This window comes from Harpia harpyja, chromosome 21, assembly GCF_026419915.1.
Source record: "Harpia harpyja isolate bHarHar1 chromosome 21, bHarHar1 primary haplotype, whole genome shotgun sequence".
In the NCBI taxonomy this organism is placed as follows: Eukaryota; Metazoa; Chordata; class Aves; order Accipitriformes; family Accipitridae; genus Harpia; species Harpia harpyja.
This window is the reverse complement of record NC_068960.1, coordinates 6,512,478-6,539,058: the sequence shown is the minus strand read 5'-3', so window position 1 is coordinate 6,539,058 and position 26,581 is coordinate 6,512,478. Positions and strand designations below refer to the sequence as shown.

At 47.3% G+C, this 26,581-nt stretch overlaps 1 protein-coding gene across 3 annotated transcripts in view; it reads right to left on the bottom strand.

Moving 5' to 3' along the window:
* Positions 1–26,254, bottom strand: part of INTS1 (integrator complex subunit 1) — a 30,130-nt gene extending 3,876 nt beyond the window's left edge. For 2 of the 3 annotated variants that reach the window (XM_052773499.1, XM_052773502.1), the window contains exons 1-41: positions 26,149–26,254; positions 25,739–26,029; positions 24,973–25,169; positions 24,613–24,750; positions 23,694–23,853; positions 23,230–23,335; positions 22,759–22,945; positions 22,475–22,620; positions 22,027–22,168; positions 21,498–21,674; positions 21,133–21,241; positions 20,422–20,542; positions 19,673–19,750; positions 18,384–18,541; positions 17,108–17,204; positions 16,634–16,725; positions 16,242–16,302; positions 15,661–15,858; positions 15,272–15,401; positions 14,905–15,084; positions 14,665–14,814; positions 13,904–14,083; positions 13,610–13,714; positions 12,573–12,740; positions 12,103–12,214; positions 11,486–11,647; positions 10,130–10,276; positions 9,635–9,733; positions 9,129–9,253; positions 8,171–8,425; positions 7,309–7,468; positions 6,555–6,695; positions 5,963–6,143; positions 5,756–5,879; positions 5,113–5,231; positions 3,961–4,048; positions 3,111–3,337; positions 1,982–2,105; positions 1,384–1,517; positions 789–981; positions 393–520 (exon numbers count right to left, since the gene is read on the bottom strand). In XM_052773499.1, coding sequence (XP_052629459.1) covers positions 393–520; positions 789–981; positions 1,384–1,517; positions 1,982–2,105; positions 3,111–3,337; positions 3,961–4,048; positions 5,113–5,231; positions 5,756–5,879; positions 5,963–6,143; positions 6,555–6,695; positions 7,309–7,468; positions 8,171–8,425; positions 9,129–9,253; positions 9,635–9,733; positions 10,130–10,276; positions 11,486–11,647; positions 12,103–12,214; positions 12,573–12,740; positions 13,610–13,714; positions 13,904–14,083; positions 14,665–14,814; positions 14,905–15,084; positions 15,272–15,401; positions 15,661–15,858; positions 16,242–16,302; positions 16,634–16,725; positions 17,108–17,204; positions 18,384–18,541; positions 19,673–19,750; positions 20,422–20,542; positions 21,133–21,241; positions 21,498–21,674; positions 22,027–22,168; positions 22,475–22,620; positions 22,759–22,945; positions 23,230–23,335; positions 23,694–23,853; positions 24,613–24,750; positions 24,973–25,169; positions 25,739–26,029; positions 26,149–26,206 — 5,948 coding nt within the window. In that variant the 5' untranslated portion in view covers positions 26,207–26,254. The remainder of the gene's footprint in view (positions 1–392; positions 521–788; positions 982–1,383; positions 1,518–1,981; positions 2,106–3,110; positions 3,338–3,960; positions 4,049–5,112; positions 5,232–5,755; positions 5,880–5,962; positions 6,144–6,554; positions 6,696–7,308; positions 7,469–8,170; positions 8,426–9,128; positions 9,254–9,634; positions 9,734–10,129; positions 10,277–11,485; positions 11,648–12,102; positions 12,215–12,572; positions 12,741–13,609; positions 13,715–13,903; positions 14,084–14,664; positions 14,815–14,904; positions 15,085–15,271; positions 15,402–15,660; positions 15,859–16,241; positions 16,303–16,633; positions 16,726–17,107; positions 17,205–18,383; positions 18,542–19,672; positions 19,751–20,421; positions 20,543–21,132; positions 21,242–21,497; positions 21,675–22,026; positions 22,169–22,474; positions 22,621–22,758; positions 22,946–23,229; positions 23,336–23,693; positions 23,854–24,612; positions 24,751–24,972; positions 25,170–25,738; positions 26,030–26,148) is intronic. The other variant, XM_052773500.1, reaches the window with a different exon arrangement.
* Positions 26,255–26,581: the final 327 nt, after the last annotated feature.

Below are 26,581 nucleotides of genomic sequence, written 5' to 3'. Positions count from 1 at the left end.
AAACAAGAGTTTTCCTTTCATTGTAACTGGAACTCAAATGCATTTTTCCCCATATCTGCAGGTGGGACCCTGCAGCCACTGCTCAGGGAAAAGACTCTCGTGCTGGCCCTCTGGAAATGACTGCAGGGCACTACAATGCCTCGATAGGACGTTTAGGCCATTATGAGAGTTGAAATCATTATCTGACTTCCTTGGGCTCAGTTTTTACCTATAAAAAGGGATGTGCTGCTCATCTCAATAGAGACGTAAGGGAGCTAAGGGTGAAAAAGTACCAAATCAATAGCTATTTTGTCACATCCTCTTGCTGTCTTCTGTCTGATTAGCTCATGGCAGCCTGACTGTGCAACCTCTCCACGAGCTAACCATGGGCTGACTGGGGTAAGGAAGCTTACTGGAGTGGATCCGAGTGCTTCTGCAAGAAGGACACAGCTGCCTGGGCATTGCATGTGATGTACTTGTGGATAAACTGGACAAACTTGCTGATGAAGGCAGCCAGGTGCCGTGAGGATTTTCTGTAGTTCTGAGAAAGGATCGAGAAGATGAGAGTTAAAAAAAAAAAAAGCAGCAACGCACTGCCCCATCCTGCACCTCTGGGTACCAGGGAGTAGCTTCTTGATCTCCTGCCTCCTCTTTAAGCTCTCCAAGGTACTTGATGCACTTTTTTGTTCTTAGGTATAGGAAGGTTTTCCCTTCAAATGGGAGAGCGCTGGGCTGGCCCTGTGTTACATGAGCTTCTCCATCTAGTGGCTGGCAGCCCGCACACAGAGGGGGAGCAGGGACTTTCCTACCAGCAGCAGACGGATGAAGGACAGGAGACAGTCCCATAGTGCCGCCTGGTGCTCGTTCTGGAAGACCTGCGGCTGGAGCAGCTCCAGGATACCCAGGACATGGATGAAGAAGGTCAAGTGGTTCTGCTGCCTGAACTCCTGGAAATTGAGGTGAACACGGCCATGCAGCAGTGCTGCAATCATTGGCAAGTGCCTGAAACACCAAACAGAAGAAAATCCAGATCTAGCCTCTTTCTAAAAAGAGTTACATGTTGCTACACCTTAGCTCCTGGAAGGAAGCGTCCCTTACCCTCTCCCAGTGTTCTGGATTTGATCCCTGTATCCACAGAATCAGCAAGCCCCATTTCCCACCCATGTTCTGGTCTCTAGTCTCCAATTCCAACAGGACTGTTTCCAGACAGACACGGAGCCAAAAGAGGTGCTGCCTTATTATCAAGAGATATGACTTTGCTGCCCTTTCTCTTGACTTTTGCACATGAACATGGATTCTGTCACAATCATCACAATTGCTGCAAGTTTGTTCCCCTTCTAGGACAAGGGTGGATTCTTTCCAATGAACTCCAGCCACACAGAAGGTGCAAGGGGAGAGTGGTACCTAAGTAGTAGGATGGGATGAGCCACAGCTAGCTTCCTGCAGGCCATATTGGCATCCCACACACGGCTTTCTGATGACTTGGAGTCACTGGTGTCTGCAAGGAGGTTAATGAATCTGTGAACCAGGGCATCGAGCTAGAAGAAAAAGTAATACGTAAACAGTTAAGAAGTTTAAAGCACAATCAAGCCCCTCGCTCTTCAGCAGTGTTTCCCAATCCCTTTCCAACTACAGAGGGGGTTAACAGAAGTTATTTTCAGGTAGAATCTGTGAGCAGATGCAACGTTCCAGCTGGCACAGGATCTGAAGTCCGCAGTCCCTACAGACATCAAAGCAGGATCAGACGCCTGCAGACTTGTGCTTTACAGAAGCCTGTGGCACACAGAAGCTTGTGGAGCTTAGACTATTTTATAGAAGGACACTGCAAAATAAACCACACCTGAACTCTCTGTTCCTGAGAGTGCAGGCAGGGAAGGGGCAACAGAAGAGCAAGGTAAAGAAACCAAAGTGACCCAGGAAGCTTTTGCCAGTCTGGGCATCAAGGTAGCATCCACTCTGGGTACATAACTGGAAGTGGGCTTTCCTATGCCTCTAGCTTTACCTTGCAAGTGCTGCTGTCTCTGGCTCCTTCACTGGTGAGAAGCATCTCAGGCATAGGCACAAGGAGCTCAGGTAGTTGCAGGTATATCTGAAGCAGAAGGTCCTGGCAGCATTTTCCCACAGAGCTGAAGGAAAAAGGGAGAGGTCAGCCACTGGTTACTACACTAGTCCAACCAGCAAACATCCCAGACCCATCAGATTAGTAACAGCCTTGCTGCATATGGTGACCAGACCACATAAGAGAACAGCCACCGCTAATCTGAATCAGTGTTTTTTTCAGTCTTTGCTTCTTTTGAACTACTCAAATCATTCACAGTCTACAGGGATCCATCCACAGCCTATGGGAATCCATCATTAGGCCATCTGAAGTTAGAAAACTGCAGTTATGAAGGGGCAGAGGACAAGAAAGCTCTGCTTACACCTCCAGTGAAGAGTTCCTCCACATGATACTTATGGTCATCCCCACCCCAACTGGAAGAGTAGTCAGAAGCACAACTACTGAGACGAGCCAGCCTGTTCTCTACACACCTGCCCTCCATAGATCCCTGGCGTAGCCTGTACTGGGAGGTAGTACAATGCAATGGCAACTGAGATTACTCAGTATCTTTTCTAACACCACCACAAGCAACGTTAGAATTAGGTCAGTTTGTTTCACTGCCACAAATACACCATCTTCCTGTTCTTCCCACAGTGCTCACATAGCTGTTAGGAAACAATCTAGCCTCCATTCAGCTTTGAGAGCAATCATAATGGTCAGAAGCAGGATGCATTATGAGCAGCGATTCAAGGGATGAGCAGACAAGAAATCCCATGTTAGGAACTGGTAATTAAAAATAACCATTGCCCTAAATAAATAATAAAAAAAAAAAAAGCATGGCAAGCATTTCATCCTGAAGTCCTAAAAGCAAAAGGGCCCTTAAACTTCACTTTTAAAGTCACCTTCCTGGTCCAAGTCCCACTTAAAAGGATGACTTATTCCCCCAACCCTCTGGGAGGATAGCATGCACTTTTCATAAAGACTCTGGAACACAATATTCTTAATGAAGACACGCTGGCAAGTCTCACTGTTACCTGACTGCCCGTGCCCAAGTAACTACAGAGCAGACAGTGCTCCCCATTTGCAACCCCACCTGCTTCCCCACTGCTGGATGCAGCTGGTCAGATACTCCGTTACTTTTTTGATGCTCTCAAGGTCCCCATGAGAACAACTGAGCAACAAAGGCAGTCGAGACTGGATGAGTGTGCAGGAGGCCTCTTCAGTGTTCTGGTATCTGGTTTCTGCTTCAGCCAGGATCAGCTCCACCATGCTGATCAATTCTGATGCCTTTAGGTGGAGCACGAATTCCTCACGGCGCTTCTGTAATGCAAGAGAACACTGAAAATGAAACCACACTGAATCCCTAGATCCTTAGTTCCTTCTAGTCACACCTTCCCCAACTGGAATAGAACGTTTCTTAGAACTAGACTTAAGAACTGCCCCATATCTAGAGCTCTGAAAGCAGCCCTAAATGAAACCTCTTTACCCCTCCTCTACTTCTGAACTCATTTACTTCCATCCCAGCATGTGTGATGGGTCAGAAACCACAATTCAGTCAACAAACCAAAGAAATTCTTCTGCGGAGAAGAGATGCAACCCCCTTTTCTTTGTAAAATGGGAACCATCCCATACTGGGTTTTAGCTTGCTCACCACTGTAGCCTTGTACCTAGATCTTTAAGAGACATTGTGGCAATTGCTGCAGAGGAAATGCCAAGTGGGCAAACTTATGTGTGTTCATATCAGCTTTTTGGGCTCAAAATTGCCACTGTAATATGTAACGTAGCAGAGCAGCTAAGTAACCAGCTGAGGTACAGGCAGGAAAATTGGCATGCTGCACCTGTGTCACTCCAGCCACCTCTTGGCCATGGAAAAATCAGGCATTGTGAAAGCATTGCCTTTCACTCCCATCCAGAGAGGAATCTTGGAAGAACTGAACCACTACCTGAGGAGTTCTTTGGTCCCTTCCCTGCCAGATCCGAGGAATGTGAATACAGGCCCACAAGAAATCCAGGGATGCAGTTGGGTCAAACCTGCCAGAAGACAAAAGAAGGCAGATTTGCAATTAGAGTCAACACAGCCCTTGGGCAGCACACAAACACATGGTAGCGTCTCTAAACATCATGAGTACTGTGAAGAAAGAAACATCTGCAAATGTAAAAATAGGATCCATTAAGTCCCGAGAAGGGGTTTGGTTCTGTTCCCAGATTATGACTAAATATTTGTTGCAATAAGCACAGCACAGGGTATAGAGCTGAACAAATGGCATTCAGCAAGAGTGTGGCGGCTACACAGAGTCTTGCACCACAAGGTCAGAAGTCGGTCATCAACACAAACAATTGGTACAATCAGACCAGTGACCTTACTGTCCCAGTGTACAGAACATCCTATCCTGGCTGTTATCCTGGATTGCAGAAATTCATGAAATTGTTAGTGAACACGAGTTCCATAATAAAATAATAAGCAAACCAAAATACTACCAGCTTTAGAAGTATTGATAGTTTAGTCATGCCCTGAATTACTACTATTAGGTGTTAGCATTTCCTGGTCCATAAGCATAACAGGTTTAAGCAACACACTACTACAGTGGCACTTCAGTATTTGAGAGCAATGTACAGAAGCTGAGAGCTAGGGCTGCTCCAGAGATCCTGAGAGCCTGATGCCAGGAAGGGGGTTAGAAAAAGACTGGTAATGGAGTTTAGTACAACCAAAAGATCCAGCAGAGCCTGCCCAGGTACAGAGACTGCCGTCAGTTCGCTATCCAAGCCATCTTGCAAACCCCATGTTCATAAAGATTATCAACAAGGGCAATGTTAGATGGATTACCCAGCGATTAGCACTTCCTGTTTTGAACACAGCCAAATCTTTATGTGCTGCTTCCATCAAACAGCAGGTAATATTTATATCAAGGTACACAAATCAGCATGACTGAAATCAGCATCCTTCTCACAAAGCCTGTTTTTGGCTGGGTTACATCTCCTGGCAGATGCACCGTGGAACATGGCAGCTCTTGTTCTCAGCTTTTGCTTGTTTTTTCTCAGACACAACGAGTTGCCCAACTCAAAACTCCTTGCTAGGCCTGAAAAACAAGACTCACCTTTGCTCCTGGTTTCTGCAAAGCAGAAGCCTGATACACTGGTGCAGTGTGGTCCAGCTGGACTGGTGAGTCAGAAGAGCCAAGAGATACGGGCGGAAGGAGGGCACCTGGGACCCTGCCTGAAAGGACCAAATAAGGAAGAGATGTAATAAACAGATCCTTGCTGTGAGGTGGATGTAGGAGATACTACGTATATTACAGAAGGATGACGATCCAGGCAGGCAGACAGTACAGAATACAACACATGGATTTAGGATTTGAACTGTAGTACTTTCTAACAGAACACAGCATCAGCCGTTTCTTAGCTTCGGCATAGCACTTCTGGGCAAGCTATTTATCTGTCTGCAAAAATACCAGTGAAAACACAGCTGGCTCGGCTGTTATGGGACTATGTTGTATCTGTAATGCACTTTGAAGTCCTGAAAAGAGCACAGCTGAGGAAATATAAAGATAAGATGAAACATAAGCCTTGCACTGAGAAGGATGCACCAGAATCCCCCTCCTAGTCAGCCTGTACTGCTCTGGAACTGGTATAGAAACATGTGGCAAAACATAGAACTACCCCTTCCCTGTTTCCAGGTGCAGGTCACTACCCCAGAAAGGTGGTTTCAGCACAGCAGCCCCTCTACCCAACAACTCTTACTTTGTTCCAGGAGAACAGTAGCTTCTGCTGAAGATCAGGGCAGCTGCTGATCACCTCTGGGTCCAACATCTCCAGCCAGTCATTAAGAAGGCCAGAGGAGGGCCCTAGCCAAGCTGCTTCAGTACTGAGGAGAAAACAAAGCCAGCATCAGTGGTAATGTTGTGAAGCCCGACCTACCAGTGAATTCCCACCATTGCCTAGGCTCACCTGCAACTGTCCAGCTCCTTCTTCACTGGAGTTTCTTCTTTGTCTTGGAGCAACAAGGAGCTCACCACAGCAATTGGTTTCATGGCAGGAAACCTGGCAGTGGTCTCAACAGTAGCTGAGAAGAGGACTGTCAGGAGTTCCTCCAAGTACGGAGAGTGAGTTTCAATCAGACCTTGAAGGACTAGCAGAGGGAAAAAGATGTCACTCATTAAATTCAGGATGTGGTGAGAGCTATGGAACCTTATAAGAGTGTATCATGAAGGCAATCAGTCCAGCATCCCTGAAAGCCTGGTTCAGTAAGGAACAGGGAAGCCATTTTAATCTGGAATAGTAGGCTTCTATTTCTCATTTTGTAAGCAGAAACCAGCAGTTTGCTAAGAGACTTAATCCCAGCCCCAGATCAGTTTATAAACCCACATACCAGTGCAGGGGAAAGAGGTGATACAAGATAGGACCAAGTTTAGATCAATTCACATTTTCTGATCCAGGCAGAAGGCAGCTTCCCACAGCCTGCACAGTAGGCACTCCCTTGCTGGGCTGGAAGTTCAACCTGCTGCTGCAACAGGGAAGGAGAGCAGAAGGACAGCCATACCTTTGCTGATGAGATCCGGCTCCACATTACACTTCTCTCCTGATTTCAGGGTTGCAATGATGGCACGTACCGTGGAGCTGATCAAGTCAGGGTCATGACGGAAAGTCAGAGCTTCTGTGAGGTGCAAGAAGCCACCTCGAACTGCAAAGAAATCACAGCATTGGCATCACAGGGCCAAGCCAGCCCCCACATCAGGCTTCCCTTCTACAGATGCCCCATGTAGCTCCAGGGCACAATTACTCAAACATACGAACACACTACACTCTACTGCCATTTTATTCCCACCAAAACCCTTGACAGCTCTTCTCCATGTTACAGGGACATGTGGCTAAGAGAAAACTGTATAACCACAAACCCATTTCCATGCCTAAGCTCTTGGTTATAGACTCCTCCTCCCAACAGATGGCAGATGATAAACAACTCTACAAGTGACCTTGTTCCAGAGGTATTCTTGCACGCTTACCTTTCAGGACTACAGCTAGCACAGAATTCCTGGCCTGAGCAACTGGAAGTTTTCCCTGAAAGATCTGCTGTGCTTGGTGAGATGCTACCAGGTATGTACTGCAAACCTTCAGAGCTAAGTCACTTGTTTGCATCCTCAGAGAGTTTATAAAAACCTCTCTTCGCTACTCCTAAGCATACCTCTCTAAAAGGCAGCCCACCGCACTTTCTGCTCTGGGTGCAATTTTGTTTCTGTCCCTTTCTTGTCCCACTTTGTGCACTCTGAGTCACATAAGCTGCACAATGCCCGTACCATCACTGATCCTGTGCCTTGAGGAGTACTGCACAGCAAAGGCCTTCAGCTGAGCACGCAGAGGACCATCTTCCACCGCAGGGTTCTCCAACCACTGCAGCATCTGCATGAGGACTTTGAAGAAGAGCGAGGAGAAGGCAGTGTCTTGTGGCATGCAGCGCTGGGGAGTGCAGCAAAAGAGACTTGCTTATACATACTTCAGGAATACAACAAAGATAGCAGGAAAGATGCAGATAATGGCACATACTGCCAAGGATACATAGAACACACCTACTCTGATGGACCATAGCTCACTCAAATGAAGGCAGCGGCTTCTAGGGTACAAATGCAAGGCAGAAGACTCAGTTGCGCACACAATACCTCTCCTAGCATAACTAAGGGTAACTTTGTGCCTTCTTTCATCATGATGAAAGGAATGAGATATTTCATTGGATAAATCTCAGCCTGTTCTCATGATTTCTTTAAGGAATTACAGGCTTCAGCCCTCAAGTTGTCTGCAAATGCCCTGGCTTGCAAGACATGTCCATGCTACAAACGAGCACAGACCAGAGATCCCAAAACCAACAGAGACCCACAGCTGCAAATCCACAGCGCTGCACAGTTACCAGACTAGGTAAGGTACACCTAACCCTGCACATAAGCCCCAATTCTCAGCAGTGCTACGCTAATGTGGCCAGCCTGCATCCAGATGCTTATGTCCAGGCAACCTGAGTCCCTCTGTGTCATGCTCCCCAGGCTCCATTTCCAGCATTACACAGGTAGAGGGTCTGCACATAGCAGAGCAGATGCACTGCAGACTTCCTGTTTCCTCCTCACCCCTCTCTGTTAAATGCTACAAAGATTCTCATCTTACACCACTCACCTGATACTGGTACAACTGGCGCATCAGTGGGCAGGAGATGAAGTGGTTACGATGCATTGCCATCACCAACGCACCGCTGTGTGGCGAGTTCATCAGTGCAGCTACTGCCTGGAGAAGTCGTGCTGTGATCCCAGTCACCTGTGTGTTCCCTTGGCGGATGCGAGCCAGTTCCTGCCCCAGGGCCTGCTGTAATGCCAGGGCAAGCGGGCGCAGGTTTGAATTCTGCCATCGTGGGTCTGGATTTAGTGGGAAAAGCTGGTAGGATACAGAAAGGAGTAAGTTTATGAGAGAAAATGAAAGGACTTGCTATACCATAAACATCCTCAGGCAGAGGACTGATTTACCTTGTACAATTATACTGACTGTGGGCTAACTGGAACCTTCTGATACAGCTTTTTCAGTATTTTAGCGCCTGCTACAGGAACATACGCAGCATCTATGCAACCCCAACATGACTATCAACACTGATGCTGTGGGGGAATCACTATACTACCCAAATACAGGCAACCAACTTGGCCAATTAATTCCCTGTAGGCTCCTTCTGGAGTCAATGGAGAGAGGGAGGCTGTGCAAGCAGACAAGCCAGAGTACAAATGCTATTTGCACACAACTTTTCTGCCAAGGCCCTGCAAGCATTTCACAAATCCTCCATCCACTGCTGAGAGGAAAAGCACTATACACAGAACAAACAAGGTACAGGGACGGTAACATGCTAGTAGGCACTGACAGTATTACGCATGATCAAAAGCCACATCATGTTCAAACTACAAGAAAAAAATCCTTCCAGTATCAATTCCACCAGGGTGTAATGGCGCAGCCTCATTGCATGCAGGGCTTTCATAGTTATTGCCTGCAAACACTGCAGGAGGAAGGGGTCGGAAGATGCAAGTATAAGAGAAACGGATTCTGTAAAGCTGCTGCAGGGAAGTAGCTGACCAGCTAGAGGTTATACCAGTACCTGCAGAAAGATGCCTGCCAGATCATCTTCTGGGCCCAGAACCCGGACCTGGCTTAAGGCCCGGATTCGGCTCTGGCCTTGAGAGTTCTCAGGACTAGATTTTGACCTTGCAGTCTCAGCGCTGTCTGCAAGAGGAATAAAAGAAAAGAGAGAAAAATGCCATTATGGTAGCTAGCTAGCATCTGGAGCCCCAACATTGAATCACCTTCAGCTTTACAGTCTCTAACTACTGAGGAATTCAGCAGCTTTTCTCTCAAGGCCAAGCAAAACCTATTTTTCCATATCACTCAACAACTCATTGTAGTAAACTATAAAAATATTGGAATGTCTCCCTTTGCCAGGAGTGGAAAACTCTAGCAAGGACTGGTGTCTAACTGTAGCTTGCTGATAATATTGCAACACAACCCTTTTGAAGATAGCTCTTGCTGTCCCCTCTCAACAGCAATGGAGGAAAAAAGTTTGGAAGATGACTGGTATTCGGAAGTTTAGGCTATCCCAGGCAGTACCTCGGCGGGCTGGTAAAGAGGCAGTGAGCAGGGAGTGGAAAGTCTGGCCTCCTGTCGCTCCTCTCTCATGCTGAACCTCCACAAGGTGAGCCATGTAGTCTGAAAAACAAAAAAATATGAACATTTCATCATCTCGCCCTCTTTAGTAAAGCACGACAGAATTGATTGCTGTTTGTACAGCTCCCACAGTGAAGAGAATTTGATGTTCCTATGGACTTTCTAAACACGATGCTTTTAAGCCTTGTTTCTTTTACAAGGTAGCCTCCAAATTACTTTTTAGACTCTGTACAATCCAATCCACAGAATCCTGCTCTATTGCAGGAAATACAGCCAAGGGCCATCCAGACAAGCTCTAGGGAGGTGTCTATAGTGACAACAGGCTGCCAAAGCAGTCTGTGCACAGAGTTTGCTAAACTAGTTTGGATTTTTCCGAGATACTTGTGAAAAGTGTTCGAGAAAGTCAAATGCCTAGTCAGCCTCATATGAAACTCTTACTCTTGTCCATGATGTTCTGCTCCAGCGTCTGTGGGTCATGAGATACTGCCTGATCCAGATACTGCAGAAGTTTGCTCATGCTGGAAACTGGGATTCCAAAGGACTGAACAAAGAGAAGCAGCTGCTGCGGCTCCAGGTCCTGCAGGGCTGAAATATACAAACATCAAGTCCTCAGACCTCTGAATTCCCACAGAGGGTCATCTTTATTACTTGATCTTTGTGTTTTTGGCTGGACCAACAGTGACACATTAATGACAGGGCTGCAGAGAGCCTGAAGCCAGAAGTCTGACAGCTGCCTACTATATTTTCTTTCCTCTGCACATCATTGCCTTCTTATTGCATCTTCCAGTTAATTCACTCACTGGCTAATTTGATCTTCTGTTTAATTTGATCAAAACCTCAGGAACCCAATAATTCGTATTAAAAAATAACTTCCACCCTACCTGTTGATGGCTGCAGGCAGGAATTATTGAATAATTCAATCACTGGCTATAGAGAGCTGTCATTTAATTAGCAAGAAAGGGACGAAAGCTCTGAATACCAAGAAGAAAAAGAGCACTGATGAGCCGTGCAAGGACAAAAGTAACTACAGGTATAGCTTACATCCTTCAGACGCTGCTTTCCACATTGCAAGCACAGCATGCATGCCCTATGGAACCAGTGCTGTGCCTGTTGTCTGGTGACTGCACAGCTTAGTTCAATCTGAATTGTTGTAACAAAGATGGGATTCCAATTCAGAGTCTCCCATTTTGTTTAAAATACACAGAAAACGCAATATCCATACAGACTCACTCCCCTACTTTAAAATTAATAGTGACTGCATATAAAAGCTAGCAAGATTCAGCACTTGGATCAGAGTGGGAGGAACTGCCTTCCATACTGCAGTAAGGAGCCCTACCAAAGGCCCTGACCTCCTCTTCAGTCTCAGCTTTCACTGAGTCCTGCTCTTAATGCTGTGGGGATTAAGCTGTGGGGTCTGATGGTTAGTGAGGTTGTATCCCTTCTCAAACCCTTGGTACATGAACTACACATCATGGCTGAGTAGGGAATCACCCTGGGGCATCCCACAACATTCCCTGCCCAGAACCAGCTCATATTCTGTACATCTGTTTGACAGCCCTACGGGACATAGCAAAGAGTCTATTGTACGTTTAGATTGTGACTGTCACAAAATCCAGAGACACACTGCTTTCTAAATCCAAGCTGCCTGCTCAGCTGCAGCATCTGCCGTGACTGATGGCCCCACCCAAACGCATCCAAGTAGGATGGCTGGGCACACAGAGGACTTGAGCAGGGAAGCCTCTCCCTTTCCCTTCAGGAGGGTCTGAAACACCAACAAACATCCCACAGGCTCACCTGCATCCACAAGACGTGGGACCTCAGAGCGGATCATACGCAGCTTTAGCCAGTCGGGGAGCAGCAGAGCCTCCTCTGAGGTGTCAACCAGAAAAGCAGTAGGAAGGGGCTTTTTCTCCGGGAACCATATATCCAGTAAGGTATAAAAATCACCATCCCCTGCTTAAGAGTGGATACAAAATTTATCTCCCATGTCCATAAGCACCTAGAACACCCTGCCCTTCTCTATACAAATCAATACACCAGAACACTTTATTGTTCGACGGTCAGACACAACTTGGGAATAAACAATATCAAGTGGAAATGTGAACTACATATCTAAGTGCCCAGTTCTCACGTTACAGTAAGTCTGAGTCCTTCTTGTTTAGCAGGGAGGGAGACACCATCATTTTAATATTTCCTGCTATCTGCAGAAGGCAAAAAAATAAGCCTGCAAATCCTTCACTCTGTGCAACAATATTCTGACAGATCTTACAGCTACAAACAAGTACTGCAAGGGACAAGCCTGTGAGTAGAATGATTAACACCAGCCTGACCTCTTAGGAGATGGTAGATAGAGGAAAGGCTCTCTGTATTGTCCATGACCCCTTGAATAAATCTGAGCACACTTCACTAACCTTGAGGTGGCCCTAGTGTCAGGAGAATAACCATGGCATGAACCACAAGGATGTGCATAGTGGCTGTTTCCCCACTAGTCCAACGAAGGAACACCTGATCCTGGGACTCTGACTGGAAAAAGGCAGAAAAACCCCAGGATTAACAAAGGTGGGGAGAGAAAGGAGAATGAGATCTGTGAGATACAGGTGAAAGGAGAACATGAGAATGAACAAATTTAGTCAGATCAAAGTTCCACCTAGCCCAATATCTCCAACACTGGCCACAAAAGATACTCAAGGAAAAGTTAAAAAAGCGTTTTATGTACACATACAATTGGCTCTGATATTATGCCAACATCCAGTTATTTTCAGATCAGGGAATTCTTGAATCAGACATGATTTATACATACTTAGTAATCCACAAAGGGCTTCTCTTTTGTTAACTTGTCCAGTTTCTTTTACCTGCTTAAGAAATGCAGGGAGGCACTCACCCAGCTGTACACCTCCTCGCCCTCCTTACTCTGCCGCATGCGTTTGATGTAGCGAGAAAAGATGGAGAGAAGAGCAACAAGCACTGCATCTGATTCAGCACAGTACGAGAGCTTCGAGAAGAGGTGAGACATGATGGTAGAGCGCTCCACTATGAGTCGGGCTACATCCTGCAAGGGAAAAAGATCCGTGAAGTCTTTACTGAACAACACAGCCAGGTCCTCCTGTTTCATTGTGTCACTTTCTCCAGTTTCCATCATCAGCCCAGTTAACACCACTCTGGAGATCAAGGTGTAGAGTCAGGAGTAGAACTGTCACAACAGGGAAAATGCCAGTGCTTTGCATGCATCTTGTGATACCTTACAGTGTTGCCAGTTGTAGCACAGCTGCATTCTGATGCATCCCATTACAAAGTGAGCATTTACCTAGTAAAAATCTGCATTTCTCTCAAGAAACAGATCTGCTGACTCTTATAATTTAACCTTCTCCACGTATCTAAATAGATCTATGGAGGTAGAAGGAGCACATGAGCCTTAAAAGCAATGAAAAAAAGCACCCAGAGATAGAAAAATGAAATAAATCATTGTTTAAAAAAAATTACCCAAACCTTTTTAAAAAATAAAAAAAATCAGAAATCTAACGTTGGTTACAGGAGAGTGCATATCCCACCACTAAGGTTCCTGACTTCCCATTCTCTCCCCAGATACATGTGACGGCAGGTTTAGCACCTGCTTACTTGTGAAACACTGCCGTGTGGTGGGATTTCTTTCAAGCCACTATCCACTCTTGCATTCCCCATACCATCTGAGATGGGCTGCTGGACTGGAGGTTATTGCTCTGATATCATTTTGCGATATGAAACCAAAGATACAGGTTGCCTTCCAACACATACGCAGAAACACAAACACGCAGTTATCAGATTCACGTGCTCCCCAAAACCTCATCCTGCTGGTACAGCAAATCACATGCCTACCACTGTCCTGAGACATGCCAGGTCTCCCCCATGCAATCCCTCTGTCCTAGCAACCTGGCTTCTCACCAGAGCAAGGTCATTGTGCTGTCCCTGCTCCTCCACTGGGGCATGCTGGGAGAGGTACACCAGGTAAGCACTGATGGTCTGTGGATCTGTCTCCATATGGATGGCCTAGAATAAGAATTCCTCTCATTAGAAGTCAGGATTTAATGAAAACAAGCATCAGCATAAGAAAAGTTCTTCTGCAAGCATATAAACATGTTGATATCACACCCACATGCAGTTTGCTTAGATTTGTTTTAGCATGAGTAGGACAAAGAATAAGCTGGTCACTTACCCCTTCCAGCTACTAACACCTACCTGTTGCAAGGCAAGAGCTGTTGTTGCTCTAACACTGTCAAACAGGGGCAGCCTCGGGAGGTCTCTCAGCAGCCACTGATATCCCTGCAGCAGTTCGGAATCGCCAGAGTCTTCTTCCATGGGGTGATCTTTCTCCTCTCCATCACGCAGTCCCCCTTCTGACAGCACCAGAGACAGGCCCTGCAGAAGTCACACGGACACAGCTGTTGCATTTGAACCCACAGCTGGACCACTAGTTTCATACTAGTGAATATAATAGAAACAAGCTTCAAACATCATGGAACGATCCAAATGCAGCACACAACAGGTTTCATATCTCATATAATGTGTTTGCTTGACAGCTACCCTGCTTGAAGTTTCAGTCTTCTCTAAGCATAAGCTTTGAGCTCTCTGCAATTCTGCTTGCCTTGACTATGATCTAGAGCACCAGGCGCTCGCTCATTTACATTCCCCACAGACAACAGCTGCTGCCAATTACTCCATGTAGCACATGATCTGCTGAGTCTACACCTGAACTTCACAGGAAACATAGCAAAATCCAGCTCTATCTTAAGAAAAGTACTACTTGGCTGTTGAACAAAGAAGGCTTCTGAGCAGCAGGGAGTGGAAGTGTATTTGATGGGGTTTGGAGATTGAGACAAGTTACTGAAGAAGGATGACATGAAACAATTTCACTGCGCTGGCTCTGGACCCATGAGAATCTAGGACTCTGCCCTCAGCTTCTGACAAACCCTAGTCAAGAAGATTTTCATTTTGCTCACCTTCATGGCCAGGACCCGTGAGGCCACCTGGGAGGAACTCAGGCGTCGTAGGAAATAGTCAAGCACCTCGCAGGTTGTCTGCTCATCTGCTTTGGGACCCAACAGCAAGTCTTGCAACCGTCCAAGCAACTGCCTTTGTTTCTGTTGTCTCTGTGGAGTGAGAAGTTGGCCCTTCCAGTGAAATCAAATCTGGGATGCACAGAAAGTAGGTAACAGAAGTGATCCCCAGAGACTATTCACCTGGCGTTTCTTGGCACGCTGCTCCTTACTCTCGCCCTCCTCTTCTTCTTCACCTGAGGTCGACTCATCAGCAGCATCATGAAGCAGGAACTCACAAAGGCACTGCACAGGTAGGACATCCAAGGAGCCCTCACTGGACTGAACCAGATCTGCCAGCCATGGCATTGACTGTGATGAGGCCTAGGAAGCAGGAGAATAGCAAGGCAATATCAGCAGAACATAGATGCAGCACACTGATCGTTTAATTCCTGAGCAGTATACCACCTTCCCCTGCATCTTACTTAGCTTCCTTTTGCCCCTCACTCTGCTCAAGTTTCAGAGACAAGGGGTCAGATCCCAACATAGCTAAGCCATCAAGGGAGCCCACCTGTCTTTGGATGATGTTGAGAAGAAAGTCAGGATGACGACTGCGACACAGGAGGTGGCCCAAGCGAAGTGACTGGTTCAGGCTTTTCACTTGCTCCAGGACATGTGGTGGAGGTCTGCGTGGGGGGCCCCTGTGAGAGAAACAAGAAGTTATCCACAGCCAGACATACTTTCACTCTGGTGTTGACAAGGATCAGTCAGTTCAGTAGTGCATGAGGGCCACATGCAGGTGGCAACAGAAGGACAAAGACCAAATGTGACACATATCCCATGGGCTACCAAATCTCAGGGCTCTTCTTGCCCACATCAACCACCTTATGAGCAGTAGGGTTTCCTGACTAGCATTAACTGGGATTTCACGATAGTGCCAGACTGCAGAAGGGTACTTACTGAGGGTCCAGACTTGTCAGCTGGGACAGCAAGAGGCTGCTGCTCTCTGTAATCGTTTGTTTTGTGGATGCAGCAGCCAGATGACCCTCAAATGCAAGAATCTCCTGTTTTTCTCTCTGGGAGATTTGAAGTTCACGATTAATCATCTCTGTGCGCGTCTCCTCATCCGTCAAGGTACACTGAGGGTAGGAATAATTACTGAGAAAAGAAGTTAAAAAAGAAAATGGTTATCTTGGCCTATTCAAAACTCACAAACCACAGTCAGAAAGTCCCCAGGACCTCAGCTCCATTAGGCAACATATTAAAAACAAGGCAGCTTCCCAACAGGGCCAGGAAGACTGAGACCTTTTCAGCAAGGCACATCACAGTCATCCCTCCCTTTTTCTCAGCTTTACTCCCCTGCTTATAATATTTCTGTTGGGGGAAGGCACCTTTCCCACTCAAACTGCAGCATTACTGCCAGCCACCTTATTTTACACCAGTCCCACTGGAAAGGAAGGAGCCGGCTGGCACAAACTTCATTCAGAAATACGTGTTTTCGGTGGTCTATTTGATTTATGTAGGGATTTAAGCATACTAACTTGGTCATGACCATCTCCATGAGCATCTTTAGAGAGGGGTACTCCTCCCATGCAGCCAGACCTGCAGCAGAGAAGGGCAATCAGGAATACAGCAAAAAAAGTGAAGGTCTTTATATATATATTCTAACACACTCCAAGATGGGGAGACACACAACAAACTCACTTTGGAACGGCTCAACACACTCAGAGCACAGACAACGCCATTCCAGCCGCATGCCGGTCCAAACCCGTGCACTGCGTATTTTTGCACACACAGGGAATACGCAGTTAGTTAACTGCGATTATCTCACCAACCCAGCACATGCCTTGAATGCAGGCAACCAGACTTAGCAGAAAGCACCTTGGCCAATTTTTGCAGCAGAACTAGTATCTTGAGAAATGTCCACACTCACCAATGTTTTCAGGATTGAATGCAGCCACTACAAGCAGGAGAGGCCAGGCTTTCCAGTAGAGAGTAGAAATAGCTAGATTGGGAGGCTGGTACCTGCAAAGGCATCAACAGATACAAGTGGTCAGATTTGGTTACTTAAGCCCATCTGAAGACTGCTTTTCTCCTTAATCATGCACTGGTTAGATTCAGCCACATCAGTTCAGTGGTTCATAAAAAAAAGCATACTCTCTCAGGAGGGACAGCAGGGTTCAGCTGAAAATTTCTAGAGCAGAAGAGAGTGCTTGCAGAGGGCATGACTCAGGTCTTAATTGCTCTAGAGAAATTCCCACCTGAACATGACATTGAAGGTTTCCTCATGATTTTGTTATTACAAACTGGTAGGGAAAAGCATCTTAAAATCTGTGAGCTAGGATTGTTAGTCACAAGGTGAAAATGAGCTAGATCACAGCAAGATTGTCTAGGTGATAAGCCTTACCCTGGGGGTAGCTGGATATTCTCTGGATGGTGATAAGTGCACAGATTTAAGACGGCATCGATCAGCTGGATTCTTTCTACCCTCAGGACCTCAACATCTGGAAGAGGAGAAGAAAAGACTAAGCAAGTTATTGACCTGTCTACCTGGCTGAAAGTCCTTCAAGAAAAGCATCACAGTATAAGAAAAATTTTACTTCAAGCAACTATGTTATTGTGGGCTTGTTCTCATGATATTACAGGAACAAAAACCCAACAACACTTAAAAAAAGCTACAAGTCAATATATAAGGATATCGAGCTTTTCAGGTGCAATTTGGTTTAAATTCTTAAGGGCAGTTTTTTTCCCAAATGCATCCAATATGATACCTGCATCTTTTCCAGATCTCAGATACGTTCCTTCAGGTAAGCAGTGAATCTGCTCAGAAGTTCTGGGGCTCAGAGGAACTAAAAATGCATTTCAACTTTGTTGCAAGTTTTCAGACTCACTCTAACTTAACTCTGAGTCTTCCAGCATTTGCAATGGCGCAGCATTTAAAGTGCTATTCTGAGAGGCTGGGCACATTTTCACAGGATATTCAACAGCAAAGTCTAGCTCATTCCACTGATCAGATCTGGATTAGACTTTTCTATTAACCAGTCAGCACTAAGAGCACATAAGATGCTTTAGAATCAAACTCTGACAACCCCCTCAACTTTGACACAAACATATATAGCTCAACTGAATGGACATACTCTCCAAGGATGCAGGAATTCAGATAAATGCTGAATGAATTCATAAAAGGGGTAAGAGTTAAAGCTGCTTTAGTAACTGCTATTCTGTAACAGTGTTTGAAAAAAGGAATTGGGAGGAGCATACAATACATGGATCAATTACTTTAACTTCCAACCCTTTTGTTTCTGCATGGCCTAAAAATTTCTATTCATTTTACAGTATGTATAAAGGACTAAATTCAATTTTAAAATGCTAACTCAAAACTTTGGGTGGTTATTCACAGTCCTTCATCCTCAACACAACCAATAATTTCCCAAACACTCCATGACAGAAAATTAGTAACAGGGAGAAACAGTAGGAGAAAATAAGAAGCTTCTCTGGTGACACAGCAACAGCAGTATCTGTCTGGCTTTGAGCCAAATGCTTAGCCATCATGACTAAAACATGCTTTAAGCGGTGCAAAGGCTCTTTGGTACGTGGTAGGAGCCACACCAGCCCTAGGTGGCAATAAGAGGACATGCAGACAGAAGGAACTGCTTGCTGGCTGGAGCTTTGTGCTGTCTTACCATCTGCTTGCACAGCCGCAGCCCGCTTCACCAAGTGGTCAGCAAGCTCCATGGCATCCGCAGGGCCAAGAGGAAGGTCCCGCGACAAACCTATCACAAGGATCCGCATCAGTGTGTCTTCAAGGATGGGCACCTCAGAGCAGAGGCGAAGGAAGAAGCTGCGTGAGACATGAGACATCAATCATGCTTTTTTTGACAGCAACATGAGGGTTCCTGAAACCCTCCACAGACCCTAGAACTTATCTGAGCAGAAGACAAATCACCACTTAGTTTACAACCCTTTGCCTGGTCACCAGCTCCAAATGCAACTACCTGAAACAAATTGTTTTATGGGAATATTGCTCGCATTGCTGTGTACCTCTATACTTCAGCCTGCTTGAGTGTGCTGGTTTTGGCTGGGGTAGAGTTAATTTTCTCCATAGTAGCTGGTATGGGGCTATGTTTTGGATTTGTGCTGGAAACAGTATTGATAATACAGAGATGTTTTCATTATTGCTGAGCAGCGCTCACACAGAGTCAAGGCCTTTTCTGCTTCTCACCCCACCCCACTAGCGAGTAGGCTGGGGGTGCACAAGAAGTAGGGAGGGGACACAGCTGGGACAGCTGACCCAAACTGGCCAAAGGGATATTCCAGATCATATGACATCACACTCAGCATATAAAGCTGGGGGAAGAAGGAGGAAGGGGCGGCGGGGGACATTCGGAGTTACAGCGTTTGTCATCCCAAGTAACCGTTACGCATGATGGAGCCCTGCTTTCCTGGAGATGGCTGAACACCTGCCTGCCGATGGGAAGTAGGGAATGAATTCCTTGCTTTGCTTGTGTGCGTGGCTTTTGCTTTACCTATTAAACTGTCTTTATCTCAACCCACAAGTTTTCTCACTTTTACCCTTCTGATTCTCTCCCCCATCCCACTGGGGGGGGAGTGAGCGAGCGGCTGTGTGGTACTTCGTTGCTGGCTGGGGTTAAACCATGACATTGAGTCTGAGCTGCCTAATGTTACCCCAGTAAACCATACAGTGCAGGGCTACCGTTCTTACAGTTACGGCATCAAGATACAGAACAGCTTGGCACAGGGAATAGGAGTGAAGGAGGAAGAGGAACAGATGGAGAATGGTGCAGCATCCCTCAATTTTAAGGCAATGTAACAGATTAACAAAATCTAAGCACAGTTCCAAGCCTTTCCAACACAGAGCTATATAAGGAACACCAGAAAACATCCTATTCCTCTGCCTCCAGCTACAGCAGCTCCACGCCTGTACCCAGCTACGGGTGGGGCACGCACTCACTTGCGGTCACTCTCAGGGGGCCAGTTGTCCCATTTGTAGTACGTTTCTGGCTGTTCTGTGAAGAGCACCTTGTGGAGACTGTAGAGATGAAGACAACAGTAAATACCACCCATGTGAAGCTCAAGAACACATTCAACAGTCCAGTCTCCCCAGTCTCCTGCTAATGCTTGCCGTCCTACACATGAAGGAGCCTCCTCAGATAAGCTAGTCTAGCAAAAGTAACAACGTGAATTGTAACATAGAGGACTGTACAGTATGGGCATTGGGCTTTTATACTTTCAGTAATATATCTCGCTTACTATTAATTCTGGCTTGACCTGCCTCAGTAATGTCTTGTACCAGACCCCAGGATACAACCTGTCCTCCAGGGGCAGGCAGAGAAGACAGCACCATCTATGGAGTCTTCAACCGCACAGCCTGAAAGAGGACATCAGACAAAAGAACAGCAAGGGCTCCACAGGGATCATGCCTGGTCAGGTAACTGGAAACTCCCTATTGGGTGGACCCAAATAATACAAATTAGAAATATTTTCCATTATCGTCTATTTCTGGTAAGAGGATGCATCTGCAGGAATTCCTGAGAGGGAGACAGTCCCAGCCTGAACCCTGCTAAAACAGTTTCTGCTCCCTGTCTGATAAGGGGAGAGAAATCTAACCAAACCCTGGCATATGCATGGTTTTTCATATGTCATACACTGTTGGGAAAGGGACTGGTTATGCACTGCAGATTACCAGGCTGACTCTCTTACCAGTGCACATAGTCCTTTGGAGCCAGCTTGCTGATAGATGGAACAACCGTATGAAGCCACCAGACAGCATCTCTTTGGATAGCAGCAATTTGGTTCTGGAAAGAGCGCAGCACTTCCAGGTCTGAAAAACAGTCAGGTTACAAACTACACACGTATCAAGAGCCCCACCAGGAGCCAAGCAGGAGATAGTGGCTGTCTGAAGAGCAGATAATAACCAGGGCTCTGAATCATCAACAGTAAACTGGGAAGAGGTATATCGGACAGCCTTGAGCATCCCAGCACTGACAGTACATGTACTTTGCTTTCTGACACGTGCTGCAACAAAACCCTGAGATGTAGCACAGACAAATTAGCGCTGTGAGAAGACAACATCTGGGCAGTCGCTTCAGTGCCACCCCAAAGGCCTGTCTTCTCAGCATTAGGTACTTGGTAATCCTTACGGCTGCCCCTCCAGGCTTGAGGCCTCTCTATACACAGCTCCCTTTCCCCAGCCTCTCAACCACTTCCATAGATATAAGAATCACCCAGCCATGCAAATGCCACATCTCCCAACTCTGTCAGTCTCACGATGATAGCAAGCACCCCCATGCCTTTATTCAGAACGGGGGCTTATACCCCCTCCTAACCTTAGCTGCAATGTTCCCCCAGCCTTAGGGGGAGATATCTACCAAGCTGCCCATCTTCAGAGGGAACCTAGGTTGTTCTGCTTACTCTTTTTCTCTCCTTTGTCCCAAGCAATTCCAGCCTCCTTCACCTGGGCTGTAATGCCAAGCATCATGGAGACAGCTAGCAGATCAGTTATGTGGATGACAAACCGCTCCTTAACAAAAAACAAACAAAAAAAGTGAGTTGAATCAGCAATACCCAAAGCTGCCTTCTGGAAAAGCGTTTTGTTATCAAAAATTACAATCATGGATGTTTGGAAATGGGATAGGGGAGTGCTGCTATGAGACACACAAATACCGACTCACTCAGATAACAAAGCGCAAAAGAAAGAATGGCCAGAAAAACAGATATAGAAGAGCCCAGTACACCACTAGTACATCCAGCAGCACAAGGGTCAAAGAAAGCGGTACCTTGAATTCCATTTCTGCATACTGGGCTTCCTTCCGTTCCTGCATAAGACCCAGACAGAAGGCCTGGAAGTTGATCTCATGTTTTGTCTGTTTGATGATCTCTCGCAGCAGAGCCCGTGAAGCCCGCAAGTAATCATCCTTAGTAGTCAAAAGATCCTGGAACACCATTGCTAGGTACTGAGGCCATACAGAAGGAGAAAACTTTCAGTGCATTGTAATGTATCTGCATCCACAAAATAAAAAGACACAAGGAAACAATGCTGGTGGTATGCCTGTCCTTCAGACCCCCGGGGAGCTATAACGTTTCTCTCATGAAACTTCATTACCACAAGGTTGGTCACCCAGAATGCGGGAGTTAGAAAATGCCCATGCACATTTATTCCTAACAAGTGCAATAACGGAATTTCAAAACAGTATGATACAGATCACACAGTTGTCCATGAAAAGATTTCATTTGAGCCTCAATTCAACTGAATCTCTCAAGTGGGGTTCTGGGGTCACTGTCAGTCACGCAAGACACTACACCTACCTTCGGAGCTTGCTCTGAGCTATGCTGAAGCACAGTATACAGGATCTGCATATTGTTGGGATTTCTTGCATTTGATAGTTCATTGAAAATCACAAACTTAATTGTGGTGCCCAGGTTATCCCTGTGCGCATTCAGCAGCTCTCTGCAAGGGAAGACCAGAGGTATCAGAGCTGAAGTTCCATTGCAGCTAGACCCACTGTTTTGATTTCTCTTTGAAGTATTTAACACACAAAAGTGAAGAGGATGGAGCAGCACATATGTCTAGCAATATCAAGGGATTACTGAAAGTCTTCCAGGCCAATGAAATTCATTTAAATGTTACACAGAACACTCTGTGGTCCAAGCTGGTATTTAAAACCACTATGCAGAGACACCAAAACCGTCAAGGCCCTGGGCACATCTTCTAGAATGTTTTCTCTTCCTGTCACAGACCTGGTCACTCACTCACCTGACACACAGCATGTAGTGGTTGAGAAGGACTTTTGGCTTGAGACGAATTTTGATCAGGTTGGAGATAACTTCCATGTCCTCTGAGCTGTGGGTGTTGCAGTTCATACAGACTGACATCAGCAAGTCCTGAGCTGGCTTGGTCAACTGCAGAGGAAGAGCAGAAAGGCTACAGCCACTTGCCACCACAGATCAGAAACATAGCTGGCGTATAGTATGCGGCCCTCCTGGCTTGATTCCAGACCAGATCCAGAAAAGTTGTGCTTCAACAGCTTCTATCCTTACCTTTGGATTCTGCAGCCACATCTCCAGCCTCTGCACAGCCATTTGCCGCACCTCTTTGTAGCCACAGGTTGCCGTCAGCAGTCGAAGGAGGTTCCTGGAGACATTGTCCATTGGCTGGCGCCGGTTGAGTTGGTCCCGCAGCATGTCTAGGACGTATTCCTCCACACTCTCTGCGAGGTCATCATACCTGGGCCACACAAACTGCATTTATTCACTTCCACAGAACCCGGCGTGGTCACACTTTGCTGTGTCCAGAGATCAGCATCCTTTCTTGTTTGTGGTATGCATTACAAACAAACAAAATCTACTCTTTTCTCCTGGCATCAGTTTTATCTGATGCTCAACATCCTCTAGCGAGTGCCATGGGACAACTAGTGCAGAGAGGAAGCTCCCTGCTGCAGCATTGCAGGAGTGAGTGAGCACAGACAGATCTGCCACATGGCTATGTTGGGAGAGGAAGAGGCACTGTACCTGGGCATGAGCTGGCCCTCCTGCTCTGGGCTCATTTTCTCCTCTGCAATCAGCAGCTCACTCTGGCTGTCTTCCTCCTCTGTCATGGAAGGGTGTGGGCTACTCCCTAAGACAGACCAGCACACAGCATGCTTCACGAGACAACTCCTCTTCCTAGAGATCACCCACTCACGCTCTTACGTGTTCAGCTTCTTTCAAGGATCCCCTTCAGCAACACTGAAGGAGGCCACAACTAGTCGCTTCCTCACACTGTATCACACACAGGCACATCTACAAGCCTCTTTCGCTGCCTGCCCTCAAACATCCCCTAGAAATGAAAGAGCCCCAGAGAAAGGAAAAGCAATGCCTGGAACTCAAAGCCTGGTCTATGTCACTACGTACAGTAACAAACTATTCTCACCAGTCACTAAGCTCACCAGGCTCCATCCTCCCCCCATCCCTTCGTTCCCGCTTCATCTTCTTACCAGCACTAAGGTCCCCTCCGCTACGTCCAACTTCTCCATGCAAGAGCATGCTCTTAGGAGGCATCTTTGTGTTAAAAGCTGTTTGGATATTATCCACAAATGTCTTGCAGTGAGGGCTGTCCACCCAGATACGCTCCCCAAGGGAGTCCTCAATGTAAACCTGAAGAAGAGAACACAAGCCATGCTCAAGCCTTTTTTTTTTTTTCTGGTTAATTAAGAGTATTTGTGAGCTTCTCCAGTTTTTATTTATTTTCAATATACAGTTGCAAAGTAGGAAACTAGCATAACCATTGCATGGATGAAAAACAGACTGGATGACTGCGGGCAAGTCACATAAGAGCAAAAAACCAAACCATCACATCCCAAGCTCTACTGGGCACCGATCCTCTCAAGCAACAAAGCTGATTAAGCTTTAGCAAAGATTTTACAACAACCTCTACCACCAAAATATAGAAGCCAGTCTTTAAAAGCTTAGCCTTTTAAAATTAATGGGCTGCTTTAATCCCTACAGACAAACTAGAAAGTGAGAAGTCTCTGTGACACATATCAAAACATATTGTTGAAGGCATCTCAGATAAGAGCAGAGCATAAGGCAAAAAAAGGCAAAGGAGGCCGCAGCATTTCAACAGCCAGTAGAGATTTTTGTTTTTTTAAAAAAAAAAACCAAACAAAAACAAAAAAGGACTCTGGTTTTCTCCCTTATCAATACAGTATGGGCCCAAGTCTCCAGTTTCTGCCTCCTCCAGCTGCACTCCCCACACTGGGCAACAGGCCACTGGATAGCCCCTTCTCCTGCAGCGGCAATAAATTATCTGCTGCTATCCTACCCCAACATATGCACATTTCCCAACCCCAGCCAGTTTTAGCCAGCGTGCCCACCACCGCCTCAGTCCAGCAGAAGCACCCCTGGTTCAACAACCTTGACAAAGATCTCTGGCCAGTTCTCATCCTCTTCGTAAGCTGCCATGAGAAGGTTGCAGGCCAAGACAGACACTAGGCTATTCCCTTTGGCTTTGAAATTGATGGAGGCATCTCTTCGGAGTAGGCTGCACAGTGCCTGGAATATCATCCACAAGAAATAAAATAATAATTGAGCCATCTAGCAAGAAACCGTACAGAAGAGCTTTAGAAAAAGAAATACGAATTGCAGTAGCTTGCCACAGAGGTATGGTCTTTGCAAAGACACGCTCTGGCCTGAGAGAAACTGCAACTACGTTTGCAAGTTGGCAGCAACAATATCTCAGTAAGCCCAAGAGTCCCGACAAGGCAGATCCCTCACCTCGATAACCCCTTCAGTGGCAAATATGTTTGGTTTGATTTTTGCCAAGTACATGAGGCTCAGGTACAGCGTGGTATCAGGTTTGGCTCTGTTCATTTTCAGCTGCTTCACGGCTCCACACAGCACCCCCTCAATGCGGTCGTCGTTGCCTTCTGCCTCTGCTGCCTCAATTTCATCCAGCAGCACCGTGGGGACAACTGCAATCATCAACACACTGGCATCAGCATTTACCCTCATGCGAAATAACCTGCCCCAAAACGCTGGCAGTGCCAGTCACCAGGAAAGCAAAGCGTGGACCAGCTCCCCTTTAGCTCCTGCAATGGCTTTTCCCTACCCAATTGCTATTAAAAGTTCTGTTTTACACCTGACAATACCCCTTGCTTATTTTTTGGTTGGTCTGCACTAATATACTCCTCTGCAAATGTATCAAACACCAGAAAATGGAGTGACGCTTCAAAAAGCAAGCAACGCTCAGATCCAGAGTCTGCTAAAGAAAGATATCAATAAAATACCACAATGCAGACTCAGAGGTTTCCTCAGGGAGTCTTTCAGATGCTGCTATTAAACAGCTCTCAGGCAGGATAAACACAACCCAACGCCAACAGGATTGGAGACAAAACCATGACTTCGGCCTTAAGGACAGCACATACGCGTTAGTTTTGTGGGCTTCAAGAAAGGCTCCTGGGCAGAAGCTCTAGGGAACGGTAAACTGAAGTTTGCACCCTCGCTCGCCTTCTCGGCAGGAGTGCAGCGAGACCTCACCTACCTTCGATCGGGATGACAGACGGCTCCTTGATGGAGGGTGAAATGGCTCGCTTCTCCGCCACGGCCGCCTCTGCCAGGCGCCCCAGGGCGCTGAGGGGAGGCGTGGAGGAGAGCTTGGGGCGCTTGGTCAAGCCAGTCAGCCCCGCCGGACCCGCTAAGGAGGCGGCCGTGTCCCGTTTGCGCTCGGAGGGCAGCCCGGGGGCCGCCGGCTTCAGGAGGGTGACGGCGGTTTTGCCCTCGCCGCTCTGCCCCTTGGAGCCCAGAGCGATGAAGTCTCCCGGCGGCGGATGCGCTGCAAGGGGACAAGGGGCAGACGTGACACCACCGGCCCGCGGCGACCGGAGCCCCCGCGCCCGCCCGGACCCGGATCCCCTCCCCGGGCGAGGCGGCCGCCAACCCGCCAGGACTCACCGGAGGGCTTGGGCACGGCGCTGGGCCGCCGCACGGCGGCCGCCTTCGGCCGGTTCATGGTGCCGCTGAGCACAGGCCGCCGCCGCGGCCGCCACCCGGAAGCGGAAATCCTGCCGCCGCGCCCCGCCTCCGAGGTGGGAGCGAAGGGCGCGCGCTCCCGCCGCCGGGCCGCGGCGACGGGGCGGCACCTCCCGCCCCGCCGGACAGCGCCCCCTGGTGGCGGGAGGGCGCGGCGCGGGAGGCAGTGACACCCCCCCCCCCCCCCGCGGCGGGCTGGAGGGGGGAACTGCACCCCGGGGTGGGATGTGGGGGGAGATGGGGGGGTCTGGGGTCAGGGTGAGCGTTGGGGTCGTGGGGGGGCTTTGGGGGGAGGCTGAGGACGGAGAGGGACTGGGACCGGGGGGGGGGGCTGGAGGGGCTGAGATTGGGGGGC